This window comes from Taudactylus pleione, unplaced genomic scaffold (genome assembly GCF_031769625.1).
Source record: "Taudactylus pleione unplaced genomic scaffold, aTauple2 ptg000095l, whole genome shotgun sequence".
NCBI classification, from domain to species: Eukaryota; Metazoa; Chordata; class Amphibia; order Anura; family Myobatrachidae; genus Taudactylus; species Taudactylus pleione.
In genome coordinates, this window is record NW_028284497.1 from 13933877 (window position 1) to 13958010 (window position 24134).

Here is a 24134-nt window from a genome sequence, read left to right on the forward strand (position 1 = left end):
GAGATGTATAGTCGTTAGTAATACTGGCCGCACGAATCATCTCAGATTTAGGTAATTCGGCCTTCAAGGCACGCGGATGATGGCTGTTGGTCTCACCCCGTCACACAAAGAATTGGCACGCCTTACTAAAATGATATATGTAGGTGCCCTCTGCGAGGTACCAAGAGAGTTACCACCACCAAACGGCATCACTCAGGTAAGAAAAATACATCCAGGAAATTGTATTCCAACGTTTCAGATCCTCCTTTATTGAATCTTTCGTCAGGGATAACAAAATAATCATTGCTTACCTTAAATACCCCACCGAGCATGGCCGAGGCTCCCGTCCGACATCCGTAGTCACAGTCACATTACGTAGTAAACAATGCTTTTTTTTGTTATTGAAAAATATTAACTCATTAATTTCACATAGGTGTATGTGGCATGATTTTGTAGGAAGTAATGCATGGATTGTAAAGGTAAATTCACAATATGCTTCAGCACAAATATTTATTTTTACATAATCACAGAAAATAAATAATTTAGTCAGTATAGGTTACAAACTCACACCAATCATTAACCCATTCTCTAGCAAAATAAAATCCATCCAACTTTCGGGTTTCTGAGTGCCTGTAGGTCAAGAAGTGCTGTATTACATAGCTGCAAGATTATAATTACTGCGTAAAACACAATCTGCAGGGAGATTGGAGCACAAATCTGGCATAGACCACTATATACCAGTGCACTGGAGACAAAAAATACCTCAGTGATTTATGTATTTTTTTTTAATAGAAAAATAAAAGATTGAACTTCACACAAACAACTTGGGGAGGCCTGCTCAGGGTGATTCATCCTCGGAGTGCTAAACGGGAGGATAACATGGGAAGTATTTACTCTATTGATTGTCGAAACAGCTTAATGGAGGGCGTCAAAGTGACAGCAGATGGGTACACTGTGGAGTTATCAATATTAACATTACATACAACTGAAACAAAATAAACAAAAATAATTTATTGCAAAGCTCTCTCAATAAAATATTGACTTAAATGGGTTCATTATCCAAATGTAATAATAATTTTTCAATTACACTTATTAATCTGGAGGTTGAAACACTTCACCAGAAATCTTTGTTCCAATCCTGCATGGTAACAGATTTGTAGAGCCACGGCCTCAATCCAGTCTCCAGCCTCTCACTGTAGTGAGTGACTGATCAAATCTAGCCCATTACTAAGTATTAGAGGCAGCAGACCGGGGTGTAAACCACTCTACTCCAAATGTTTTTTGTGTTTTACCTATGAAATCTGTTGCATACAGGCTGGAAGAAGGTAATTCCAAGTATCTTAACATAATGGTTGGCTGCCAGCTAAGGAAATGTAAACTAAAACAAATGACCATAAGGTTGGGGTGGTAGAGTTATTGAAATCAAATGCCACATTAAAAGGGTATGTTCACACCCTCCTGCATCTTTTACTAAATACAATGCATCATCTTTATAGCTGCCTTATGTGTCCTTTCACAAAGGACTTTATATCTAACAGGCAGGGTAGTATAAGTTTGTACACTTGGGTTGCAACAGTATCCACAAACCCTTTAAAAATGTACTGCCACTTCAGTGTTCTGTACTTAAGCACCTGAAGGGGAATTCTTGGTACAGGTGTGCCTATACCAGCACCTGAGACTTGTCCCCTCATTGGCACATGATTTCCTTGTCACCATTGTCTGCTCTACTCATACATTCTCTCCAGCTGTTTGTGATGATCATAAAATAAGTCTGATTGATAGGTGGGGGATGAAAAGCTTGGGTGATTATCCAGTCAGCATAGCAAATTAGGAGTGTGTAATTAAAGTGGAGCAAAAAGGACAGAGGATACAGCACAGGCTGTGCTAACACACAATTAATCGCACATCTTCAGTTCCCCCATCAAAACTCTCAGTCAATGGCATTAACAACATCTCATCCTCTTCTTCAGGCATTTCTAGCGCCTCACCACCCTCCCCATACCTCTCGCTGCTTCTTACCTCTCCATCCAGGGGCTGAAATACCCTTTCCCTGCCCACTTGCACCATTCCCATCATCAGTCCACTTCTATCCTCAGTTGCAAAGATGTAATGAGGATTAACCGAAGGCTCAGTCAGGGAAACTGAATAATCAGGAGGTACTAAAGGAGTCTTCACTGGCAACAGAGAAGCGGAGGAGGGATCACTGCCTTCTGAGGCTATTGGGGAAGAACCTGTTCTCTGATCCTGAGGTGGCTCAGTTTGTGTCCCTTGTGTACGAGGAGGAAGGAGCCCCCATCTCCGGAGTCGACGAAGGAGGCGTCTTACAGGACGGGGTGGGCGTCGTCTAGGTAGTTCGTTTTGGCCTCCTGCAGGATGGGGTGGTGCCTGATTTAGGAACTGCAGTAAACTGCGAAGATTCCCCATGAATGAGCCCTACGATAATGGAAAATAAATTTATACATTAGTACACAGTACATAAAAATAAAGAATTTCCATTAAGAGGCATGAGTGATAGGTCAAATTATACAGCGTGATCCCACCAACTGTTCTAGCTTCTTTCCCTATATCCTTCAATATACTTGTCTGGATCGGCCCTGTTATTCCAAGACCAACCATATAAAAAGTGTATCCTGCAAGAACTACTGTAGGTCAGTTCTTTCAAGCGGGAAAATCCCAGTTTAAAAATCCCAGCATCAGTCTAGTAGAGGAGCATTAAGGATTCAAAATTGGCAAATCAAACATTGTAACTGTCCACTCCTACCTAAGGGGGCACTGCCCTGCTGAGAGAGGAATAACTAGATACCCTTTAAGAGGTCCTACTACTAGGCCACATTTCTCATAGACTGACCAAGGTATATACACTGTAGATGAGTTATAGTAGTCATTTAGTATAAGATTTTGTACTACAAAAGGAAAAGGATGTGATTAAAAATATAGATAATCAAGCAAACATGTTTGGTCTCTTTTTTGTATAGTAAAGCTGAAAAAGCTGGGGCTACAACATTTCTAGCAGCCACTAGGTGGAGCACAAAGATTATTCATTTTGAGAGGGGTGTTCTGGATAGCATGGCCTTTTTTATTTCATTACAGGTATAATTGCCAGTCATTAAAGTGATTGGTGGTGTCAGTGTGGGACTCTCACAGAGAATTCCTGTGCGCGCGCCTTTCTTTCTTTTTATCCTCCTCTTTGTGTGTTTCTATTCTGAACCATTCCTGTAGGTGTTCAGGTTTATGAATTTCCCTGCAACTATTAAGTGAGCAATCCTCTGTGCCCCATCCTCCAGTTTCCTGTCCGATTCCACACTACCCACTCAGCCTCCTCTCTCACTAATCGTGGAAGCATGCAGTCTGCATAGGATACACTGTAGAGGAAGTTAACCTATATAAAAGTGTATGAATATTAGAGAATTTCCAAGCTGGAGTAAAATTGTAAAAATTATTACAAACATCAAGGTCTTTCTCACTGAGATTACAACCCTCATCCCCGTCACAAGAATGGAGATCCTTCAGTTTGAAGGCTATGATCAAGTGTCTCCATCACCCTATGACATTATGACTATTAGCACTTTACTTTAAAGTTCACTTAGAAAGTCATGAACATTACCACAATATATATTTGCATGTCACTAGAGCCAACCTAAGCTTTTTCAAGTGTATAGTAATCACATCAAAAGTGTATAGGAAACATTTGTCTGTTTTTGAACCCACAAGTGTAATCAGAAGACGACCATGGACACACAGAATGAAAGCAGTCATCTATTGCCATTTTAGCACCACAGTAACCAACATTCCTAATAATTATTCTATTGATTACAACTGGATTATCATTCAACAAACATCGCCATTAATTATGTGCCACACACACTGTGTGGTTTGGCAAACAGCATATGTCAGTTTATCTGGCCCACACTAACAAGCGCCAATGGTCTGTATAGTGGAGGCTGCCAATTTAGGAGCAGAACCAATAGCTATACAAGGGAAAGATGTGGAGATGCAGTCTATTTATGAATTTCCTGATAAACTTCTTAGTCAGAGTAGAATTTATTAGTAATACATATATTTAAAAAAAAAAAAATATGTTCAGCAAATGAGAACTCCAAAACAAAAAATAGAAACTGGTCCTAATTCCTCCCCTCAGCAACAGTAGCCTGGGCTAATTCGAGGGAACAAAGGCATGAAATATCAAGCAAAAAGCAGTAACCAGCAACAGGTTCACAGTATAATAAGTACACCAACACCATGGGGGTCAGGCTGTAATAATGTACTTCACTACATACACTACATAGATCTGTTTAGCTGAAATGGTTTTAAACTGACTATTACAATTACCAGGCTTCAATGCTGGAGCAAACAGCTCTGACTACAGTGTGTGAGGTTGTAAGTTCGAGTACTGGGTAGGACGAAAAAGGTATTTTAAATGAAGTGGGATTTAAATGAATGACAAGGTGCACACAAATCACATTTATTAGCACCTGGCCTAGCATTACAGAATTGAATCTCACGAACCCGTTCCATACCTGACCATACTGGGGCTGATGCCTTCTCCCATCCTGGCACTATATTTTTGAACTGTGGTGGACTTGGACACAGTATCTGTGGGATTTTTTAACATTTACTACATCTGATGGCATATAAGGTGCAATGTGTGGGGGAGAGGGGGGCGGGGCTCTGAAAAAAGAGGATTTTTGGTACTTACCGTTAAATCCTTTTCTGAGTCAGGCTGGGGGACACTGGACCATGGGTTGCAGGTGGGAAGGTGTGGATTTGACACTAAACACTGATATTTATAACTCCTCCCCTCTGCAACCCAACTTCAGTGCAACTTAAAAAAGTGACGGATAAGGAGAAGCAATACTCAGTGACACTGTCACACCGAAAAATAACGAAACTGACAGTTAATTAGGACCCAAATTATAACTCATACTCAATACGACGGAGCGTGAGGGAGGGAACGCAGTGTCCCTCATCCTGACTCAGAGAAAAGGATTCAACGGTAAGTATCAAAAATCCTCTTTTCTCTTTGCTCAAGGCTGGGGGACACTGGACCATGGGACGTTCAAAAGCTGCCCCCAGGGGAGGGAACGCTCAGGTTGCCTGACATAAGAACTGAACGTCCCAAATGGGCGTCACCGGAGGTAAAAATATGAAACCTGTAGACAGAGGACCAGGTAGCTGTGCGACAAACTTGTTCAGCTGAGGCCCTGTGACGCGCCGCCCAGGAGGCCGCCACAGCCGAGTGGAATGAGTCGACACCTTGACTGGTGCCGGGCGCCCTGCATCAGAATAAGCCTTTGAGATCACTGAGCAGAGCCATCTTGTAATGGTCTGCTTCGTGGCTGGCCAGCCACGTTTGTGGGCGTCGTAAAGGACCAATAGAGTGTCCCTCCAACGTAAGTCCGAAGTTCTGTCTACGTAAATTCGCAGAGCCCGGACGACATCCAACAGTGACAGATCGTCCTGGTCCCCTAAAAACTGTGAAGGTGAGAAAACAGGAAAAATTATTTCCTGGTACAAGTGGAAAGATGAAACCACTTTAAGTTGAAAAGAAGGAACCATTCTGAGAACAGCCCTGTCGTCATGGAAAACAAGAAAAGATGGTTTGCAAGACAAGGCCCCCAACTCAGAGACCCGCCAAGCCGAGGAAATGGCCATAAGAAAACCACTTTCCACGTGACAAACCAAAGGTCCACGGATTCCAAAGGCTAAAACGGAGCCTGCTTAAGAGCCAACAAAACCAGGGGCAAATCCCATGCGCTACTGGCAGCTGAAACGGAGGCTGCACTCGCAAGACCCCCTGTAAAAAAGTCTGCACCTCTGGGAGCAGAGCCAGAAGTTGCTGAAAATAAATGGACAGAGCCGAAATCTGTACCTTCAAAGATTGAAGCCGTAAGCCGGCTTCCAAACCACCCTGCAGAAACGCTAAAAGCCTTGGAAGGCGGAACTGGGCAGTATGCACTCCGCGCCGCTCGCACCACATTATATAAGTTTTCCAAACCCTGTAGTAGTTCTGCGCAGAAACCTGCTTCCGCATCTAGAGGATGGTCCAGATGCCTGAAGAGGAAAAACCCTTAGCCTTTAAATAGCTCGGTCTCAACAACCAGACCATTAAAGCCAACTGAGGTAGGTCCTCGTGACTGAATGACCCCTGCAGAAGATCTGGTCGCAGCGGAAGATGCCAACCTGGACCTGCAGCTAGCTTGAGAACCGTGGCGAACCACGACTGGCGTGGCCAGTTTGGAGTCACTAGGATAACTGAAACCTGTTGCTCCCTGACTCGACGGAGCACTCTTGGTAACATGGGAATTGGAGGAAAGATGTAGGCCAGACAGAAGTTCCAGGGAACTGTCGTGGCATCCATTGCGAATGCCAAAGGATCTCTGGACTCACACAAAATCGAGGGACCTTGCAATTGTGGCGAGACGCCATCAGGTCCACCTCCGGCAGCCCCCACCTCTGGACCAACTGCTGGAAAACCTTCGGGTGGAGAGACCACTCCCCTGGTAGGAAATTGGTCCTGCTGAGGTAGTCTGCCTCCCAATTCTTTACCCCCCCGGTATGAACGCCGCTGAAATTGCCAGGACAAACGTCTCCGCCCAAGTGAGAATGAGACTTGCCTCTGCCATGGCAAGCGCGCTTTTGGTTCTGCCCTGGTGGTTTACATATGCCACCGCCGTGGCGTTGTCTGATTGGACCCTCACTGACTAGCCGGCCAGGAGGGCCTGGGCCCCGCACAGGGCCAAATAAATGGCCCGGAGCTCCAGCATTTATTGAAAAATCTGACGACGACCAGGTTCCCTGGAGGTTCTCAGTCACCGCTCCCCAACCGCTGAGACTTGCGTCTGTGGTGACAATGATCCAGTTGGGAGTAACCAGGGACCGACCCTGGAGAAGGTGATCAGCCACCAGCGAAGTGACTGAAGAGTGCTGTCTGGCAGAACCAGCAACTGAGAAGAGAGGTCGTTTGCATTCAAACTTGGATCCCATTACATTTGGACCTATGAAAGTCTGAAACTGAATCATGGGTTACCCTTGCTCTAGAGACCCCTCCTCTCCCTATTCATTGAAGGCAATACGCACATCTCTGTCTTTCATCTGCTTCCTGGGAGTCATCCTCTCCTTAATGCCCCATAGCGAGTCCCTTTACCATGACAGCTAATTCCACCTCCACAATATCTCCAGGATCGTCTCTTTCTCACCTTGGAAGTAACCAAACTGCTCATTTTCTACCTCAGGATCTCCTGCATCTATTACTGTAACCTCCTCCTCTCTGGCCTTCCCAAGTCCCACTTTAGTCAACCTTCTATACAAATCACTAGGGTGTGATCAGGTCGATATGAAAATGTTGACAGGGTCGTAATGATGATGTTGAGCTAAAGTCCCTGGTGGTCCAGCAGCCACTTACCTGCTCCAGCGCGGCTTCCTGGTCCTGTCGGTTATGTGATAGTCATATCCAGTGCAGACCTCTGACAGAATGGCGGTTTTATCTCTACTCCAACCCTCCGCCAAGTGCCTAAATCTTACCTCTCCACCCCCCCAGTTTGACGCAAACCCTCCCAGTGGCAGCCAACCCATCTGTAGGCATTCTGAAAATGTAGACATTTCAGATGTTGACATTCTGAGGATGTCACCATGGTGCCTATCGATATGTTGTACCATGTTAACATTCTAATGTAAAAATTGTGGTCTCATTATGAATGTCAACATGGTGACAATGAGACTGGATCCCAATCACTACACTGGCTCCCTATCTCCTACAGAGTCATGTTCAAACTCATCACCCTGAACTTAAGATCTCAGCCACTCTTCTTCCCCTACACCTCCAACCTAATTTCTGCATACACACCAACCTATTCAATCTGTTTGCCGCCTCAATACCACACTAATTACCTCTTCACACTCCAGCCTGCAGAATTTTGTCCATGCTGCTTTCTACTTGTGGAACACACAGTCCCATGTCCTATTAGATTAGCCACTAGTCTACAAGGCTTCAAATGTGCCCTTAAAACTCACATCTGCATTTAAACCTGTTAGCTTTCCTAAAATATCTGCTTTTGTTACCATCTCTACTCTCCACTTGATGCCTTCTATTTGTATCTGTCCCTTCCTTCTAGGATAGAACCCTCTTCACTTGTGTTTTCCTTCCTACTCTACCCTCTTGCGCTTCTCCTTACTTCTCCTTTAATCTACTTCTTACTCCCCACTAGGGCACCTAACACTTAGTTACTTTGCTCTGTTGCTTATCTGGGTGTTATGGTTGCTAATATAGCAATGTATATTATCCATGTCCTTGTCCTGTATTGTAAGTCACTGGTCAACCTATTTGTTTATGTACTTTGTAAGGTGTTGCGGAACACTTCTGGCGCCATATAAATAAATGATAATAAATAATAAAACCCCTGCACCCATTTCGCAAGTCTTTGCTGGGCGCTGACCAACTTAGCACAAGTGCTACTTATTACTGATGCTCACAGTAGAATAACTAGATCTGCAATTATTGTACACTAATATATGCCAGAAAACGGAGACATCTGTCTAGTAATGTGTAGGTCCTCCTTTTCATCAGATTACAGCAGCAACATAACATGGTATGGACTCCACTATCTACACGGTACTCTATGAAGTATCGTGTAGATAGTTAATAATGACCCACAATTCCCTTATATTCGCTGGTGGTGGAACCCTGTCATTGATGGCATACTGAACTACATCCCACGTGTTCTATTGGGTTAAAATCCAGGGAACAAGGGTGCCAGCTCATGATGCCAAACTCCTCCAGCCATAATCCTGTGTCTACGGACCTGTGCGGTGGGAAACTGTTTCCGTCTGAGTGAATGCATGTCATGAACAGGTGAAAATGATCCACAAGAATGGTTAAGTAGCATCCGCAGATCAATGAAGTCTGCAGATGTATCAGGGGTCCTTATGCGTGCCACCTGAAAACACCCCACACCGTAACAGAGCTGCCGCGGACTGTTCCGTGTTGGCATGTGGGGTCTATTGCCCCATGGGGTTTTCTCCACATGTGCAATCGTCTATCTGTCCTAGACAGTTGGAACATCGACACGTTCGACCAGGTTAAATGTTTCCAGTCATCTTGCGTCCAGTGGCAGTGTTCAAAAGCCAAGGCGATGCGCAGAGCCTTGTGTTGTGGGGTCAGCATGGGACAGAGTGGACCACCATCAGCTCCCATACTCCCAAAAAAAAGGAACTTCGCACTCTTTGAATGCTGATGTTACTTGTGGCCCCAGGATTATATTTTGCTGTTATCTGCTGCAATGACACACACTCGCCCAAAGTTTTTCTTTGGTCACAGCGGTGGCGCGCGCTGGATGTATTTCCTGATGTAGTGTAGTTGCAGTACACACTTGAAATTGTTTTATATGGATTGACTAATCTCTCTGGCACCTACTATCAAGCCTCATTCAAAGTCACTTAAATCGGGAAACACTGCCATCTTCACTGTGTTTTAAACGACTATAGATATCTACCTATATATAACATTTCAATTTTGGAAGATACCATGAGTGGGGTGGAATGTATTGGGAATGGAAAAGGCTCTCTCATTTTTCTGGCTCATGAATGTATAATTATGTATTATTTGTTGTTGTCTGTGCATTGTTTAATATGGTTAAATTTGATCTCTGTGCACTCACTATGTATGGACTTGCAGATCATTTGTTGTGCCTTATAAATAAAATGGAATAATAAGGTAGGAATTTATTTGTTACCAATGAGACATGATTACATGTAAAAAAAAAAAAAAAAAAAAAAAAAAGGGGGAATGAAAATCATGGCCAACCCAGGGTCTATTAATAGCTCTAATATCTTTGCCTCTTGTAAAACACTATGGGCGGTATTTAGCAAAGCTGGGAGAGAGATAAAATTGTAAAACAAAAATTACCAAATCAGCTCCTAACTATCATTTTATAAACACAGCCTGCAACATGTAAAGGCCCCCATACATCTGAGATTGCAAATTGCACGATTGCTGCAATCAATCGATTGTGTTTAAAAATCTTTACCTTTTTCAATCGATTGCAGAATTGCCACAATCGATTGAAAAAGGAAAAGATTTTTATACACAATCGTTTGCAAATTGCACGATTGCTGCAATCAATCTCTGATGTATGGGGGCCTTCACTTGGAAGCTGATTGTTTAGTACTTTATCTCTTACAAGGTTATCTCTCGCCCCCAGCTTTGACAAATACCCCCTAAATCTGGTGCATGTCTTTTGAAAAACTGAAATTCTGTCTCTTTTGATCAGTACCTCTGATCACTTGCATGTTCCATGATACAATTTTCACCTTAGACACGGTCTCAAACATATCAGATTTTTTATATCACCTCTATGTTCCCCACAACACTGGCAAAATATAGCACTTTACATTGGTATTGGGTAAAGTTACGAAAGAGGAGGAGAGGGGGGTGTAAAGAGCATACATACAAGAACAGTCTCTATGTTGGCTGTAGCCATAACTATAACAATACTACGGTGTCCAAAGTGGATGGTCAACCGCCCAGCCCATGTCACCCTCCCCTCCCATCATAGTTATTAATATCTTAAAACCCCGAAACCATGCAACCCTAATAAGGTCACTTGCGTGGATGTTAAAGTCCAATGCAGATTAAGTCCCAGGTGTTTCAACAGAGTTAATTCTTATTGCTTCATCTACTAAAGTTGCGGTTTTCAGAATGATACTACGGCTGCCTAAAAAGTGTTAAAAGTTGGAACCTAGAGTATGGAGTGTTTACTGACTATCTACCTGGTTTCCTCCTCCATCCATGCATGCATATGCTTCTTGCAGTGTATTAAGGAAGAAAGTTTTCCTTATGTAGTATTCAAAGTCTTGATGGGTAAGATGCAAGGTATAAGATACTTTTACTCCTTAGCTGCCTGAGAACCACATTACCCAAGCACGCTCTGTATTTGTATTGTGGCAAGTGCCCCAAAATTCTTATACATCTATGCCATGTATATTTCAATGTACTACTCTGTGTGCTTAAACCACTATACACTTAGAGAGAAGGAACAGGCATTGAAAGAGGTGCTCAATCCCTAGGGCAAAATACACACTGATTATAATGATGAGGACAACAATTGTCAGCCAATTCTGATTTACCGAGTGTGTCTTGAGCCATCCCACTGATACGATTACTATTATTAGTGTGGCTGATGCTTTCTATTCGCATTATTTTGTTAGATATATTTGCCAACGGTTACCAGCAAAGGGACATTTTTGACTTAATCGTACTTAATTAGTACAGTAATGTATTGAATATGGTCAATTATGTCAACCTGGAGCATATGCTACAGTTCTAGCCTGGCGTACACCTGGCGCATATGCTATGCTTGGTCTGCATGCTGAGCAAAATATGTCTTTTAAGTGCATTTTATACCCGCGTGGTCCAACACAACATAAGCCTCCTAGTGTCTCGGAAAAATATGCAGATACATGTATTGCTGGTGAAGCCTGAAAACCACTACTATTGTAAAGAGAACCCCTTAATTATTGTAACTGAAAATACTTCCTACAGTAGTATGTTGCTCCACACTGAGAAGGAAAAATAATAATCACACAGTAATAGTACACTCACATCATTGGGGCTTTCGGTGGGGAAGTCATCCACAGCTGGTATAGCTCCTTGAGCGATCAATTGCCCATAGGATGGTGGGGCCTGCTGCTGAATAAGCTCTGCATCAATTCTGGACAGGGGGGCAAAAATGCTACAGAAAAAGAAATAGACATGCAGTAAGCTCTTAATTTCAATATTACTTCTCCTAAATGCAGCTTGCCTGAATATGTAGAAGAAGCAGAATTTACGAGTAGAATATGAACCTCTTTGCAATTATGCCATACCTCTCAAGTGTGTTAAAAAGGCCCCATTGTAACAGAAGTGTGTGCACCACCCCCAGCTTGGACATGACCATCCCATGTAGTGGTTGCAGTCACATTACATAGGGAGCTAGCCTTGCCCTTCCCTGGAACATTTTTCCCTTCCTCCCTTCTGCAGCAACACCCCTTACCCACATCATCATGTAAAAGATCCAGGCCAACATCATCACTGTAGTTACACATACCCTCATCTTTGCAGCAACACCTACCACCAACTTTTAAATAAAATCACTCCCACTTAATCCTCCCCACCCATAGCGAAACAGTCTCTTGCCTGTAGTAACACATACAAATGTGTCCTCATACAATGGATTTTACGCCATATCTTTACATCTTTTGTCCTAGTTGCATCGCAGACGCAGTGACAAACCGCTCAGTGTTTCATAGATGCTAGGCTTCATCTTTAACAGCATTGGATTTGGTTTTACACGCTTTTAGAAGCTGTGTAGGGCTGCCCAAAAGGCAGAGTAGCTAATCTCACCACAGACTGGCAGTCCCAGGGGGAGAAAACACCTCCCCCTGGGGCTGCCTATACTTTGCAGGACTGGCAGGTAACCCTTCCAATGGGAAGCCAATGCTAGTCACAGTGTGGCCAGTACAGTCACGGCTGCAACTGGCTCACTGAAGTAGCGGATTGTACTGGGGGGGGCTGCAGCCCTGGAGCCCCTAGGTAAAATCCACCACAGTCCGTAAAATATTCACATACATATTTCGTATATTTCCATCCAAACCACCCCAGCAGTCACTTATTAATGCCAGACAGAAAAACTTTTGCTATCGGCGCTAACAATAATATACTGCATATCCGTGTGTGTGCAGCAAATAAAACCAAGGGGATTTTGTGATGATTTAATCAAAGCATTTAAGGCTGCAGCCCAGCGGCAAGAGACCCCTTATTTCTGCAGGTCCCTACACTAGCATATATGCCCAGCACACCATTACATTGCAGTTAAATGTACTCACCTCCCAGATACAGAGGGACACCTCTATACAGGGGCTGACTTGTGAACCACACCCAACTAGGCCTTTTATAGCCTTAATTGAAAGCTGCTGATGAATGCCAGGTCTGCCTGCGGCTTCAAGATTAGGGAAAGAAGGTTCCCAACCTTTCTAGTCACATTGAAACCCACTACGATGTGGCACAGATCCAGATTGACCGCCTGACCATGGACCACACAAAATGCAAACTGTATGCATCCCACCAGTGCTTTAAATTAACTTCTTCCTCACCTATACTCTCGTGCTCGTGAAGTATAGAGTCGACATGTACATCCTAATGCTACAACAAGTAATGTAGCACAGATCAAGCTTCCAATGACAGCCGCAGCAATCACTTTACGTGGAAGGGTGTATCCGCAATTCTTCTCATCACTGCCATCCTGACAGTCAGCTTGGCCATCACACACCCATGCTTCATAAACACAGCGCTCCAAATCACAGTGGAAGCCACCAGGTTGACACCCATGGCAGCCTCTTTCATCAGTCTCATCTTGACATGAAGTTTGGTAATTACACCTTTCAGAAATGGGGTAACAGGCACGGCTCTTAGCACATGGATAGTGACCTTCGGCACAGCCAGTACAATTAATTTCATCTCTGCCATTGGCACAGTCCCAGGCTCCATCACAACGCTGCGAGTCTGAAAAACAGCCACCACCAACCTCAACACCATCATCCCATAAAATACCTGGACTGGAACCGCAAGGTTGGTCCCAGGGAAGACAATAGCCCCGTACACGGTAAGTGGCGTTGAACCCTCGGGGGTGAAAAGATGGAAGCCAAGCATAAGGAAGGGGAGAATGGGAAGGTGGTGAACCCATTAGGTCAGACAAATGGGGGCCCGAGTCACGTTCTAGAGACCGTGAATTAAAGTCTGCGTCATAGGTTACAGAGGACTTAAAATTTGGACTTCGTGGGATATTTGAGTTGTAGTAATAAACAACAATGACCTTTCCTCCAACAGACTCTACAGTGACAGAGTTCTCATTACTCTGTTGGTCCAAGGCACGGAGAAGACGTGGAAAATCCCCAATACTATGCTCATATACTACAAGAGTATCTAGTGCAGACAGCTGTAGTGCAGAAAACTTCAGAATAAGACCTCGGCTATCTTCTGAGTCAATTAGCCATTGGCAATAAGGCGGCAGAGGAGAGGGTGGAGTTCCTGGAAATCCAGGTGGAGAAAAGACGCCATAGAAATCTTTGAGGGTGAAGTTGCAGGCTGACGGGCACGCCAACTCATCAGATTGATCTGCACAGTCAGAGGAACCATCACAAAGTGAGAAGAGGGGAATGCAGCCCGAGTTGCATTGAAAAAAACCTGGAAGACAGGGAGCGGAGTCTGGGGGAGAGGAGAGAAGACACCAGAGAGATAATTACTACTACTAACATCATCCCCTACATTTACAGTGTGCAAATATTTTATGCATAAGTATACATTAAGGCGATAACAATACAAATAATAAGAGTAAATTCTACTTTAAATATCATAAAGATAAGAAGTTATTTAGGGGTTCATTGACCACATAAAAGATACAAGTATACGGTTCTAAACACAGTACATATTTATATGTTCCTTCTAATATATCTTTCCTCAATTTTAGAAATATACGATTCCTCATAGAGGTTAAGAATCCCTAATGAAAGCATACATTGTACATATATGTAGACATTACATTATTATCAGGGCTATTCGGCTCAGTGGTAGGGAGTCCTCTCACTGGCAGATAATGGCATTGCGGTTAGTATAGAAACCACTTGGGACTGGCTTCATGCTTAATGATACACCTGATCAATTTACTCTATCAATCTGCTTCTGGGCTCCTAGCAAGCAATTGCGGTATTAGTCAATGGATTAAAAATACAGATGAAAACTGTCAATTACAATTTAAAAATATTTGCAGTGAATTAGAACTACAGATGAAAATACCACTGGAGTACAAAGAATATTTTCATTTGTTCTTCAGTACAGCTAGTAGTCTCTGGCTGTGCTGTTTTATTACCTAAAGCTCCCCTCACCTACAGAAGCCCCAGCATGGGGTTGGTTTTTAATATAAATGGGAGACCCCACACTCACATGCAGCATCAGCTGTCTGGCTCCTAAACTGGCTTACTAGCTCCTAAATTTTACATCAGTCTGTCACCTCGGATTGTAAGCTAAGCATATACATTTATACAGCAGGTGGTTTAACCAATTTCTTCTGAAGATAAAGTGGAAATTTACTGAAGCTTATTGAAAGTATTGCAGATTTCAGGATGCATCAAAGCTGAGTTTAATACCATGGCTTTGAGGAGGTACTCAAAGGGACCAGAAGTTTGAGAGCAAAACAGATTGGGCTTGAATGTCTATACCAGTGGTGCACAACTTTTTTCAGCCCGAGGCGTGGATGGGGAGATAGTACTCAATGAGGGTGCCGCAGTAAATTACTTGCTTGGACATGCAAAATACGTATATTATAGAACATATTCTCTAACAAGTCTCCTGGTGAATGCAGGAAAACATGATATAAACAGGGGGTGTAACTGCTGTAATTTATGGGAAGATGGCAATTTTATTTTTCCACTTTATAAAGAAAAAAAAAAAAAACCTTTCCATGGTTTTGGGTGTGGAGGCCTGTATTGACTGCTCATCGTCAAGCCCCGAAGCTGTTCCGCCCTGCAATGGAGGTATTTCTGCCACGACGTCATAACTTTCATAGCAGTAGCAGAAATATCTACATTGAAGGGGTGGAACAGGTTTTGGAGCATGGAGATGAGAACCTGTTGTGAGCTGTGCTCTCGGGTCATCCTGCTAGGAGCTTACTGTAATCCATTTTTATACTTGCACTAAATATCATTGTACATACGGTACAGTCACCTAATGTACTTACAGTGGCCACTCCAGTCATGTAGAATATATTAAAGCTCCATGGACTTATAATTTTGAATCAAAATCACATGTATGTGCAATGATATTTAGTGCAAGTATACAAGTGGTTTAAGTTCCTGTAGGACGACCTGAGGAAGTGTCAGCTGTTAGCACAGCTCACAACACTGCTATTGTACATAAACACTGGATTTTGTTTTTATAAGAATTCTAAATTTAGAACAAACTTTTTGCAGCTAATATTTCCAATGGTTAAAAATGCTAGAAAGAGCAGAATCTCAGCCTGCTGAGCTTACCAAATCTGAGGCTGACCTTCACATCTGCCAAGGCAGGCAGCTGATCTCATTTGATGCCAAGGCTGCCAGTCATAAGCACATCACTGACGGAACCGCACCATCTAGTGACTGCCCGGCAGACCTGCCAATTAGAGCAGGTGGGCGGGCTTTAAGTGCGGGGCGCATGCAATTAAACCATGTCACAAATACGGGCCATGAGTTGTGCACCCCTAGTCTACAACATCTTACAGTGTCAGGGAGACATTTAAATAAAACTAGTCTCATCTATAATACAATGGTTACTAACAGCATTTTTGTGTCATTGCTATTTATATGACTTGATTTGTAAGTCGCAAACTCACCAGCAGTGTAATCTCCTTCTATGAACACTAGATGTCCTGGAAAAGAAGCAATAAAAAGTATTAGTTAAGTGAAAGGCAAATGGAGTAAAAGTGATAGGAGTAAAGATACATTGCAAAATCAGAAAGGTAGTCCGTTTTCTTCTATGCCAACCATATGCTGTTACACTTGCCCAATTGGTGGTGGTGGTGGGGGGGGGGGGGGGGGGGGGGAGTGAATACCTCCCAAATAATAACACTGTAAATAAATTCCCACTAATCAATCTTTTTTGCACTTTGCTGGTATGACCACTCTTGCTCACCCAATTTGAAGCCAAGGGAAGATGCTCACTATAGAGCAGATGTATAAAAACTTTCCAGAGCGATAAAATGCAGAAGTTGCCAATGAGCTTCTGTTAGTTTATAGACTGTGCTAGATAAAGGACAGTTCAAAACAGATTTATCTCCAAAGTTTGATCCAACTCCACCTAGAACGGCTACATGAGATTCCAGCTACTGGGGATCAATAGCCGCTATCACATTGTCTTAAGTCGTAATGGCAATCAGTGAGGGGGTCAAACGTGCAGTGAAAGAAGATATGTACGACATGCCTCCAATTATTTATTATTTTGGAGCATGATTTGTTCCAGGCATACGGGACAGGAAAACAATGGGGTTTATGGGGACGTATTGCACCATTTCTCCATGGGACAGGTATCTTGTCCTTATTTTAATTTGGTTATATTATTTTTATGGTCTGAGGTAAGAATACAAATAGCTGCTGAACTGGTCAGAATATTATTTCATTTACTATTGCAACAATATATCAGCACATAAGTGGTCTTATATGTCTGTTCAGTCTTTGTTTCTTGGTAATTGTGACCCAGGCTGTGGTTTGTGTCCTATAATCTGGCATATATATTATATATACACATACATATACACACACACAATCTCAAAACCATTATCCTAAACAGACACATTTTAATAAATACTAAAACAAATATGTACAGTAATAATATTATATAGAAACTAATGTGTTTTAAATACATTGTATCACTGAGAGAGCCAAGGATAGAGATTTATTTATAGCAGTGTATTTGGATACCCCAGACTTATTATTTGAGGCTTCCTCCTAATTTGGACCATACTTTCTGCACTTATGAGAATAACTGTTTATAAGAGACTCGGGGGGAGATGTACTAAGCCTTTGATAGAGATAAAGTGGAGACATTCTCCATACTATGGGATTTCACCCATAGCTTACAAATTAATATTTCTATTAGGATACCCAGGGTTCTCAGGAAGAAAAGACCAAGTAGAGGATTCTAAAAGCATCTTGGTGGCACATTAAAAAAAAAAAAAAAAAAAACTTTTTACATGTTGTCATTATGGGGTATTGTGTGTAGAATTTTGAAGACAAAAATGATTTTATTCCATTTTGGAATAAGGCTGTAACACAACAAAATGTAGAAAAAGTGAAGCGCTATGAATACTTTCCGGATGCACTGTATGCATATTGTAAAGCGCATGTATCTATGCAATCACACCCCCACTCTTCCATAAGTGAGATCAGCTGTCATTTTCATTGGCACCTACACCTATCCAAATGCTAGTTGCAGGAAATGCGGTTAAATTTGGCATCCACAATGCATATGTACGAATGGCTACTTGTCTATGACGCGATACGCTAAAAAAAATAAAAAAATGGTTCTCTTGTATACATTTGCATTATTGCTGAAAGGCCCATTTAGCGGGTGCAGAGAAACGGCTGAGATGCTCATCACCAGGGGGACCGCCCATGTAAGCAGTGCGGCTCCTGTTCTCTCCGGCTCCTTCCAAGTGCATTGATCATGCACAATGCATCTAGCAGGCCCCACAAACAGCACATGCGCACAAACACTGGCTTCTTCTTCGGGATTGTACTGGGGGCTGCAGGCCTACAGCCCCTAGGTAAAATCCGCCACTGCTAATCATCTGAATCATGTGTGCATCTGCAAAGATGCATATATGGCCTGCAACCGCATGCGAGGTTGTGTGCCGCTCAGAAGCAGGCCCTATATACTTTACATACAGTCAGCATCATTTTTTGAGACTTAAGTCCTTTGGTAATTTATGCTCATAAAGACATTACAATTATCCCTCTCTTGTTCTAATGCATCGTAAATCCCTTCCTTTTATTTAGAAACGAGAAAAATATATATAAATCTTCCCATAATTTTTTTTTCCCAATTCCAAACCTTGCCCTTGCAGATAACTGGATATTCCCATTATCCTCAATATGTATCTGTACTGCACTAAATAGTGTGTCCCTCTGCTATAAATTCTGCCCAGGAAAAGAATATTATTTGAGAGTACACAGCCTCGATCTTCATGCAGAAACAATAGTTATCACATCTGTAAGTTTCAGACTTATTTATTAATGGAGCAGTTAACTTAAGACATGCTGTGCAATTTTTCAACTCCAAAACTGGAAGTATTCAAAGTTTGACTGCGGAAACGAACACCATCTTCAAACTGCGTTAGCAGTCAGTGTTAAGTACGCCGGGCTTTACACCGACTGCGGGTGCCATTTTAAATATAGGCCCGCAACCCGCTGCTTTGTAAATTCTCCTGTCTCCTCCAGCCCTCACAGTGCACATGCACAGTAACACTGCCTGTACAGTACAGAATCTAGCAGTGTAAAGTGTTAGGCTTCATCATTAGTTATGCACATGCCTGCACTTCATAGAATAATGTTCTTTGTAGGGACAACAAGTGAACCTAGACAGCTGCCTAGGGCAGTGGTTCCCAAACTGTGTGCTGCGGCACCCTGGGGTGCCTCAGGTTGGTAGTCCAGCACCAAATCAAATTATTTATGGTCAATGTAATGTAAATATGTGGACAAACAGAAGTGCAAACCAGTCACCCACTACTTAAGGATGACAAGTCAGCCCAATTTACTTCACTACATATTTTTCTGAGTTTCTCAATAACACACTTTTGGCTTAGGGGTGCCGTAAAAACAATGTTGATGCACTGGGGCGCTGTGATTCAAACAAGTCTGGGAACCACTGGCCTATGGCAAGAATGATTAAAAGGAACCAAAACACTGAATGAGTGACAATGTCAGGGCCGTAGCTAGGGTAGTGCGGCCGGTGCCATCGCACAGGGCACCACAGGGCTGGGGGCGCTGCTTGGGCCTGTCAAATTTCTGTTTATTATCATTCTCATTTGTAGCTTCCTCTTATTTCATCCCCAGCATCTCCTGGCCTCCCCTATTTCTTCCTCAGCCCTTCCTCATGAGGACATTCCCCTTTTTGGGGTGCATTATGTCCCTTTGAACAATGAGGGGGGGTGCCAATGCTCTGTCACAGGGCACCAAAAAGTCTAGTTACAGCTCTGGACAATATCACCCATCTAGTGAGAAGTGCCTGCCACAGAGATAAAGGAGAAGCAGCTGATCCTCCATGTCAGTATTCTATTGGGAGTGAGGCATTTGGCTAGGAGGCCACAGTCCCAGCCTAAAATACAAGGAACTCCCCACTACAAAGATAAGCAGTGGGAACACAAACAACACTCATGGGAGAGCGGTAACCAATTGGTCAATATTAAAAGCAAAAATGACCATTAACAGTAATTGAACTTATGCTTCCTTAAAATTAGAGGCAGCTAACAACTATTCAACACACTCCTGTTATGGAAGACATTTCAAGGATTTGAGTGGTGTAATTCTTTCAGGCCAGGATATGAACCACTTACCAGAACATAGTTATACATGCTGATATCATCAGTAACAGCAAAGACTTTGGGCTTTATCATTCTCCCTGTGCATTATGTGACACTATCCAGTAACAACTTAATGGGCTTAGTTCATTGTGCAATGCAAATCCTCTGAGTGATCACCACAGGCAGAGGTGGATCCTGCAGAACCAGAAAGGGCAACCGGTGGCTCAGCAGTTGTTGTGTAACCGCAAGAGCTTCCAGGCAGACATGCTGAGAGCTGTAGTTCTACCTGAGAGAGCCACAGGTTGATTTTCAGAAAAAATACCCCACAGACAGACAGGACCCTCGACTGTAACACAATCCACACAACACACAGGTTGTTCTTAGTGGGGGAGGGATAGAAGTCTTACCGAACAGAAGCAGTGTGAGCCGGAGAGACATGCTGGTGCGGGGAGGGTCACATCAGTAACGTCTCATGTCGGTCACTTTAGGTTGTTCTTCTGTAACTTTGTGGGAATATTCCTGCGTTACCCGGACCGCTGCTGCCCCTCTCTCCTTCCTGTGCCTTCTCCGCAGCACTTCCTCCTTCCCCAACATGGGGCTCTTCCGTCTCCCTGGCGCCCCCTGCTGCTGGCTCTTCTGTTTCTCTACTCTCAAATCTCCATGACGCCGTACACTGAGTATACACGAATTTGCTTTTAAGCTGTTGCAACAAAAACAAACCCTGAAATATGACCCCTTCCGCCAGGTACAAAATTCTCTGCTCCTGTATTTCCCTCTTAATGTATGCTTGGAGTCATCTGTGTTATAACACTGTTAATGTTAAAACCTCAATACAGGTGACTGCAATTTGTAAAGTAAGTTTGCGTCAGTGGCGTAACTAGGGCAGGACCGCGGGGCCCGTGCCCTGGGCTGAGGGACCGGCGGTGCGGGGCGACGCCGGCCATGGTACCGGCCCGTCCTAGTTAGCGAGTGTAGTGCAGACCGCAGTGAGTGCGGTCACACTACACATTTACACACACATCGCTGCTGTGGCAATGTGTGTGTTTCAGCAACCAATGAGAGCTGCTACTGCTGCGCCCACTGCAAGAGTCGGGCTGGAGCTCACTCATGAGCTCTGCCTTACGGCTCCTGCAGTGGGTGATGGGAGAGACATCATGACGTCTCTCCCATAATGCAGAGCGCGCCAACCCGGGAGGACTGAGGTGTGGAAGGCGGCCGGAGCAGGAGCCAGAGCGGGGATTCGGGTAAGTGCTTTTTTTTTCTATTTTTTAACTTCTGTGTCTTTGTCTGCACTATTGGGGGGAGGGGGGTGGCGGGACTACTACCGGGGGCACTGCATCATACCTCCCAACATGACCCTCTCCAGGAGGGACACAATGCTCTGGTCCTGGACTTCCCTGGTAATTTATGATTGGTGGCGGCTCCAAAAATCAAATAGGGGAGTCACTCCAACTGCCAGCTGCCAGTGAGTCCCAGCCAGCGATGTTTGGCAGTGTGTGAAACGACAGTTGGTGTGACTCCTCTATTTGAATTTTGGACTGTACTGCAGCCCCACCTCTTACCAGGGAAGTCCAGGACCAGAGCATTGTGTCCCTCCTGGTGAGGGTCATATTGGGGGGGAGACCTCTACTGGGGGACTACTACTGGGGGCACTGCATCGGGGGGGACCACTACTGGGGGGGACCTCTACTGGGGAGGACTACTACTGTAGCACTGCATCGGGAGACCACTACTGGGGGCACTGCATATGGAGGGCTACTACTGGGGGCACTATATAAAGGGCACTGCATAGGAGAGACCACTACTGGGGGCACTGCATAGGGAGGACTACTACTGGGGGCACTATATAAAGGGCACTGCATAGGGGGGACCACTACTGGGGGCACTGCTTGGGGGAAACTACTACTGGGGGCACTATATAAGGGGCACTGCATAGGGCGGACTACTACTGGGGGCACTATATAAGGGGCTTTCTACTGAGGGCACAATGGGCACTGCACTGGGGGGGCCATTACTGGGGGCACTGAATAGGGAGGACCAATACAGGGGGCACTGGATTGAGGGGATCACTACTGGGATCCATCAAATAAGGCGGACCACTACTGGGGGTCTGCATAAGGGGGACCACTACTGGGGGTGCTGTATAAGGGGAACTAATGGGGGGCTGCATAAGGGGGACCACTACTGGGGCACTGTATAAAGAGAACTAATGGGGCCCTGCATAAAGGGGACCACTACTGGGGGCAATGCATAGGGGGGACTGTATAAGGTTCACTGCGATAATGTGCATATGGAATGGAAAGGAATGTTATGAAGAGCCCCTGAAGTTTCTTTTAAAGGCAGCGCTGGCTGCACATCTGGGAGTACAGCATGGACAGTCAGTACTGACGTCCATGCTGTCTCCCCTACACCCCGCCGGTACCAGAACGCCAGTACCGATCCGGGGATGCTGGTAAATATCTGGGGTCACTGCTAGCGGTGCCCCCAGATGTTTTGGACCATGGCCGGATCCAAGGGGATGCAGGTAAGCAGCGGGGTCCCGCGGTGGGTCCCCGCTGGTCACATGGTCCTGAGTCCCCAGGCAGGGGGCTCCCTGGGGACTGGCTGCTGCGTGGAGCCAGGCGACCAACCTGCGCTTCCACAACCCCCTGGAACAGCGGGCCGCTGCTGAGCGGCATGCGCTGCGGCGTCCCAGGGGTTAAATGCATGCCAGGGGAGCGCGCTTTCCCTGTCTCACAGCCGGCGCCTCCCCTGCTGCACACAGCCTCTCTGCTTAGGCTGATTGGCCATAGTGTGTCAGCGCTCCTCCCCCAGGCCGGCCTCCTTCATCCGCTTCTCCTCGGTGGCCATCTTTAAAGCATGGTGAACGCTGCTGGAAGCATGTGAGCGGTGGCATTGTGGTCTGGGTCCCCCAGTATACCTCTCCTCCGTTTGCCAGAGGTCAGTGTATGCAGCGCTGAGTCCTACCAGCCTGAGGGTCTGAGTAGTTGAAGATCAGCGCTGATAGTGCAGGGATTTCTTTCTTCTGCATTGTATGTGACTAATCTGCTAGCCCTGCTGTCTGTACTTTCACTTTCTACTGTTAGCCATATAACTGTCCCTGATCTTGCTCTGCTCAAAGCCCTTGCGGTGCGCGGAGTGCAGGGCGTTTTTCACACTATACCAATAGTATAGGTGTGAGTGTCACATACTTTACCATCATGTCTGAGACTGATTTTCCTCTCCAGCTCATGTGTACTAAATGTAATGTACCGATAGCGGAGGGGGAGGGTAACACGGAGGGGCTATGTCGCCAGTGCCTGGCACTGTCACGGGCAATTATGGTCACGGCTCCGGTACAGGAACCTCCCTGGGCTTGTTTCGCTAAGGCGCTTACAACCCTTGTGGGCCAGCTAGCTCCGCCACCTGTGTTTACCCAGACGGGTCTGTCCCAGCAGTCAGTGGTGTCATCACCCATGCAGGGTTTCCCGAGACAACTGATGGTACCCCACAGTCTCCCCAATTCCCCTCACCAGGTTCCTCAGGAGCCTGCGTGGGTTAATACCCTGCATACATCGCTTCAGCATTTGTCCGATGTTTTACAGGGGGAGTCTGTGTTGCGGCCTCATAAGCAGCTGGTGGCGTCTCTGTCTGCTCCTTATGAGGATGACGACATGACGTCTGATTATGGGGAGATTCTGGATCTATCTGACCAAGAACCTCTCCGTACCAAAGAGCCGGACGCTAAGTCCAAGGTGTATATCCCTGGTCTTATTCGGGCAGTCCACACGGCTTTAGTTGTTGATGAGGATCCTCCGGTGGCCAAATCCAAGTATGCCTTTTTTTAAGGATATTAAGGGTGAGGCTACGGTGTTCCCTCTTTCTGATCAATTAGTGGATCATTTAGAGAAGGCGTGGAAAAATCCAGGAAAATGGTATCAGCCCCAGAGGTGCTTAGCCGTGGCTTATCCGTTTGCGGACAATTATTTTTCTAAGTGGGAATCCCCTCCGCAGGTGGATTCACGTCACACGCCTAGTCAGAAGTTCCACGTTGCCTATGCCTTCGCTGTCATCCTTGAAGGATGTCACAGACCG

General features: G+C 44.8%; 1 protein-coding gene across 1 annotated transcript; it reads right to left on the reverse strand.

Annotated features, from left to right (window-relative positions):
• Positions 1 to 475: 475 nt before the first annotated feature.
• LRP10 (LDL receptor related protein 10) lies at positions 476 to 20765 on the reverse strand. Its single transcript, XM_088470239.1, has 5 exons — positions 20468 to 20765; positions 16377 to 16412; positions 13105 to 14215; positions 11576 to 11705; positions 476 to 2412 (listed from the first exon to the last, which is right to left on the reverse strand). Exons 1-5 carry the CDS (start codon positions 20496 to 20498, stop codon positions 1864 to 1866), a joined length of 1857 nt encoding a protein of 618 aa, XP_088326365.1. The 5' UTR covers positions 20499 to 20765; the 3' UTR covers positions 476 to 1863.
• Between the last annotated feature and the right edge of the window lie 3369 nt (positions 20766 to 24134).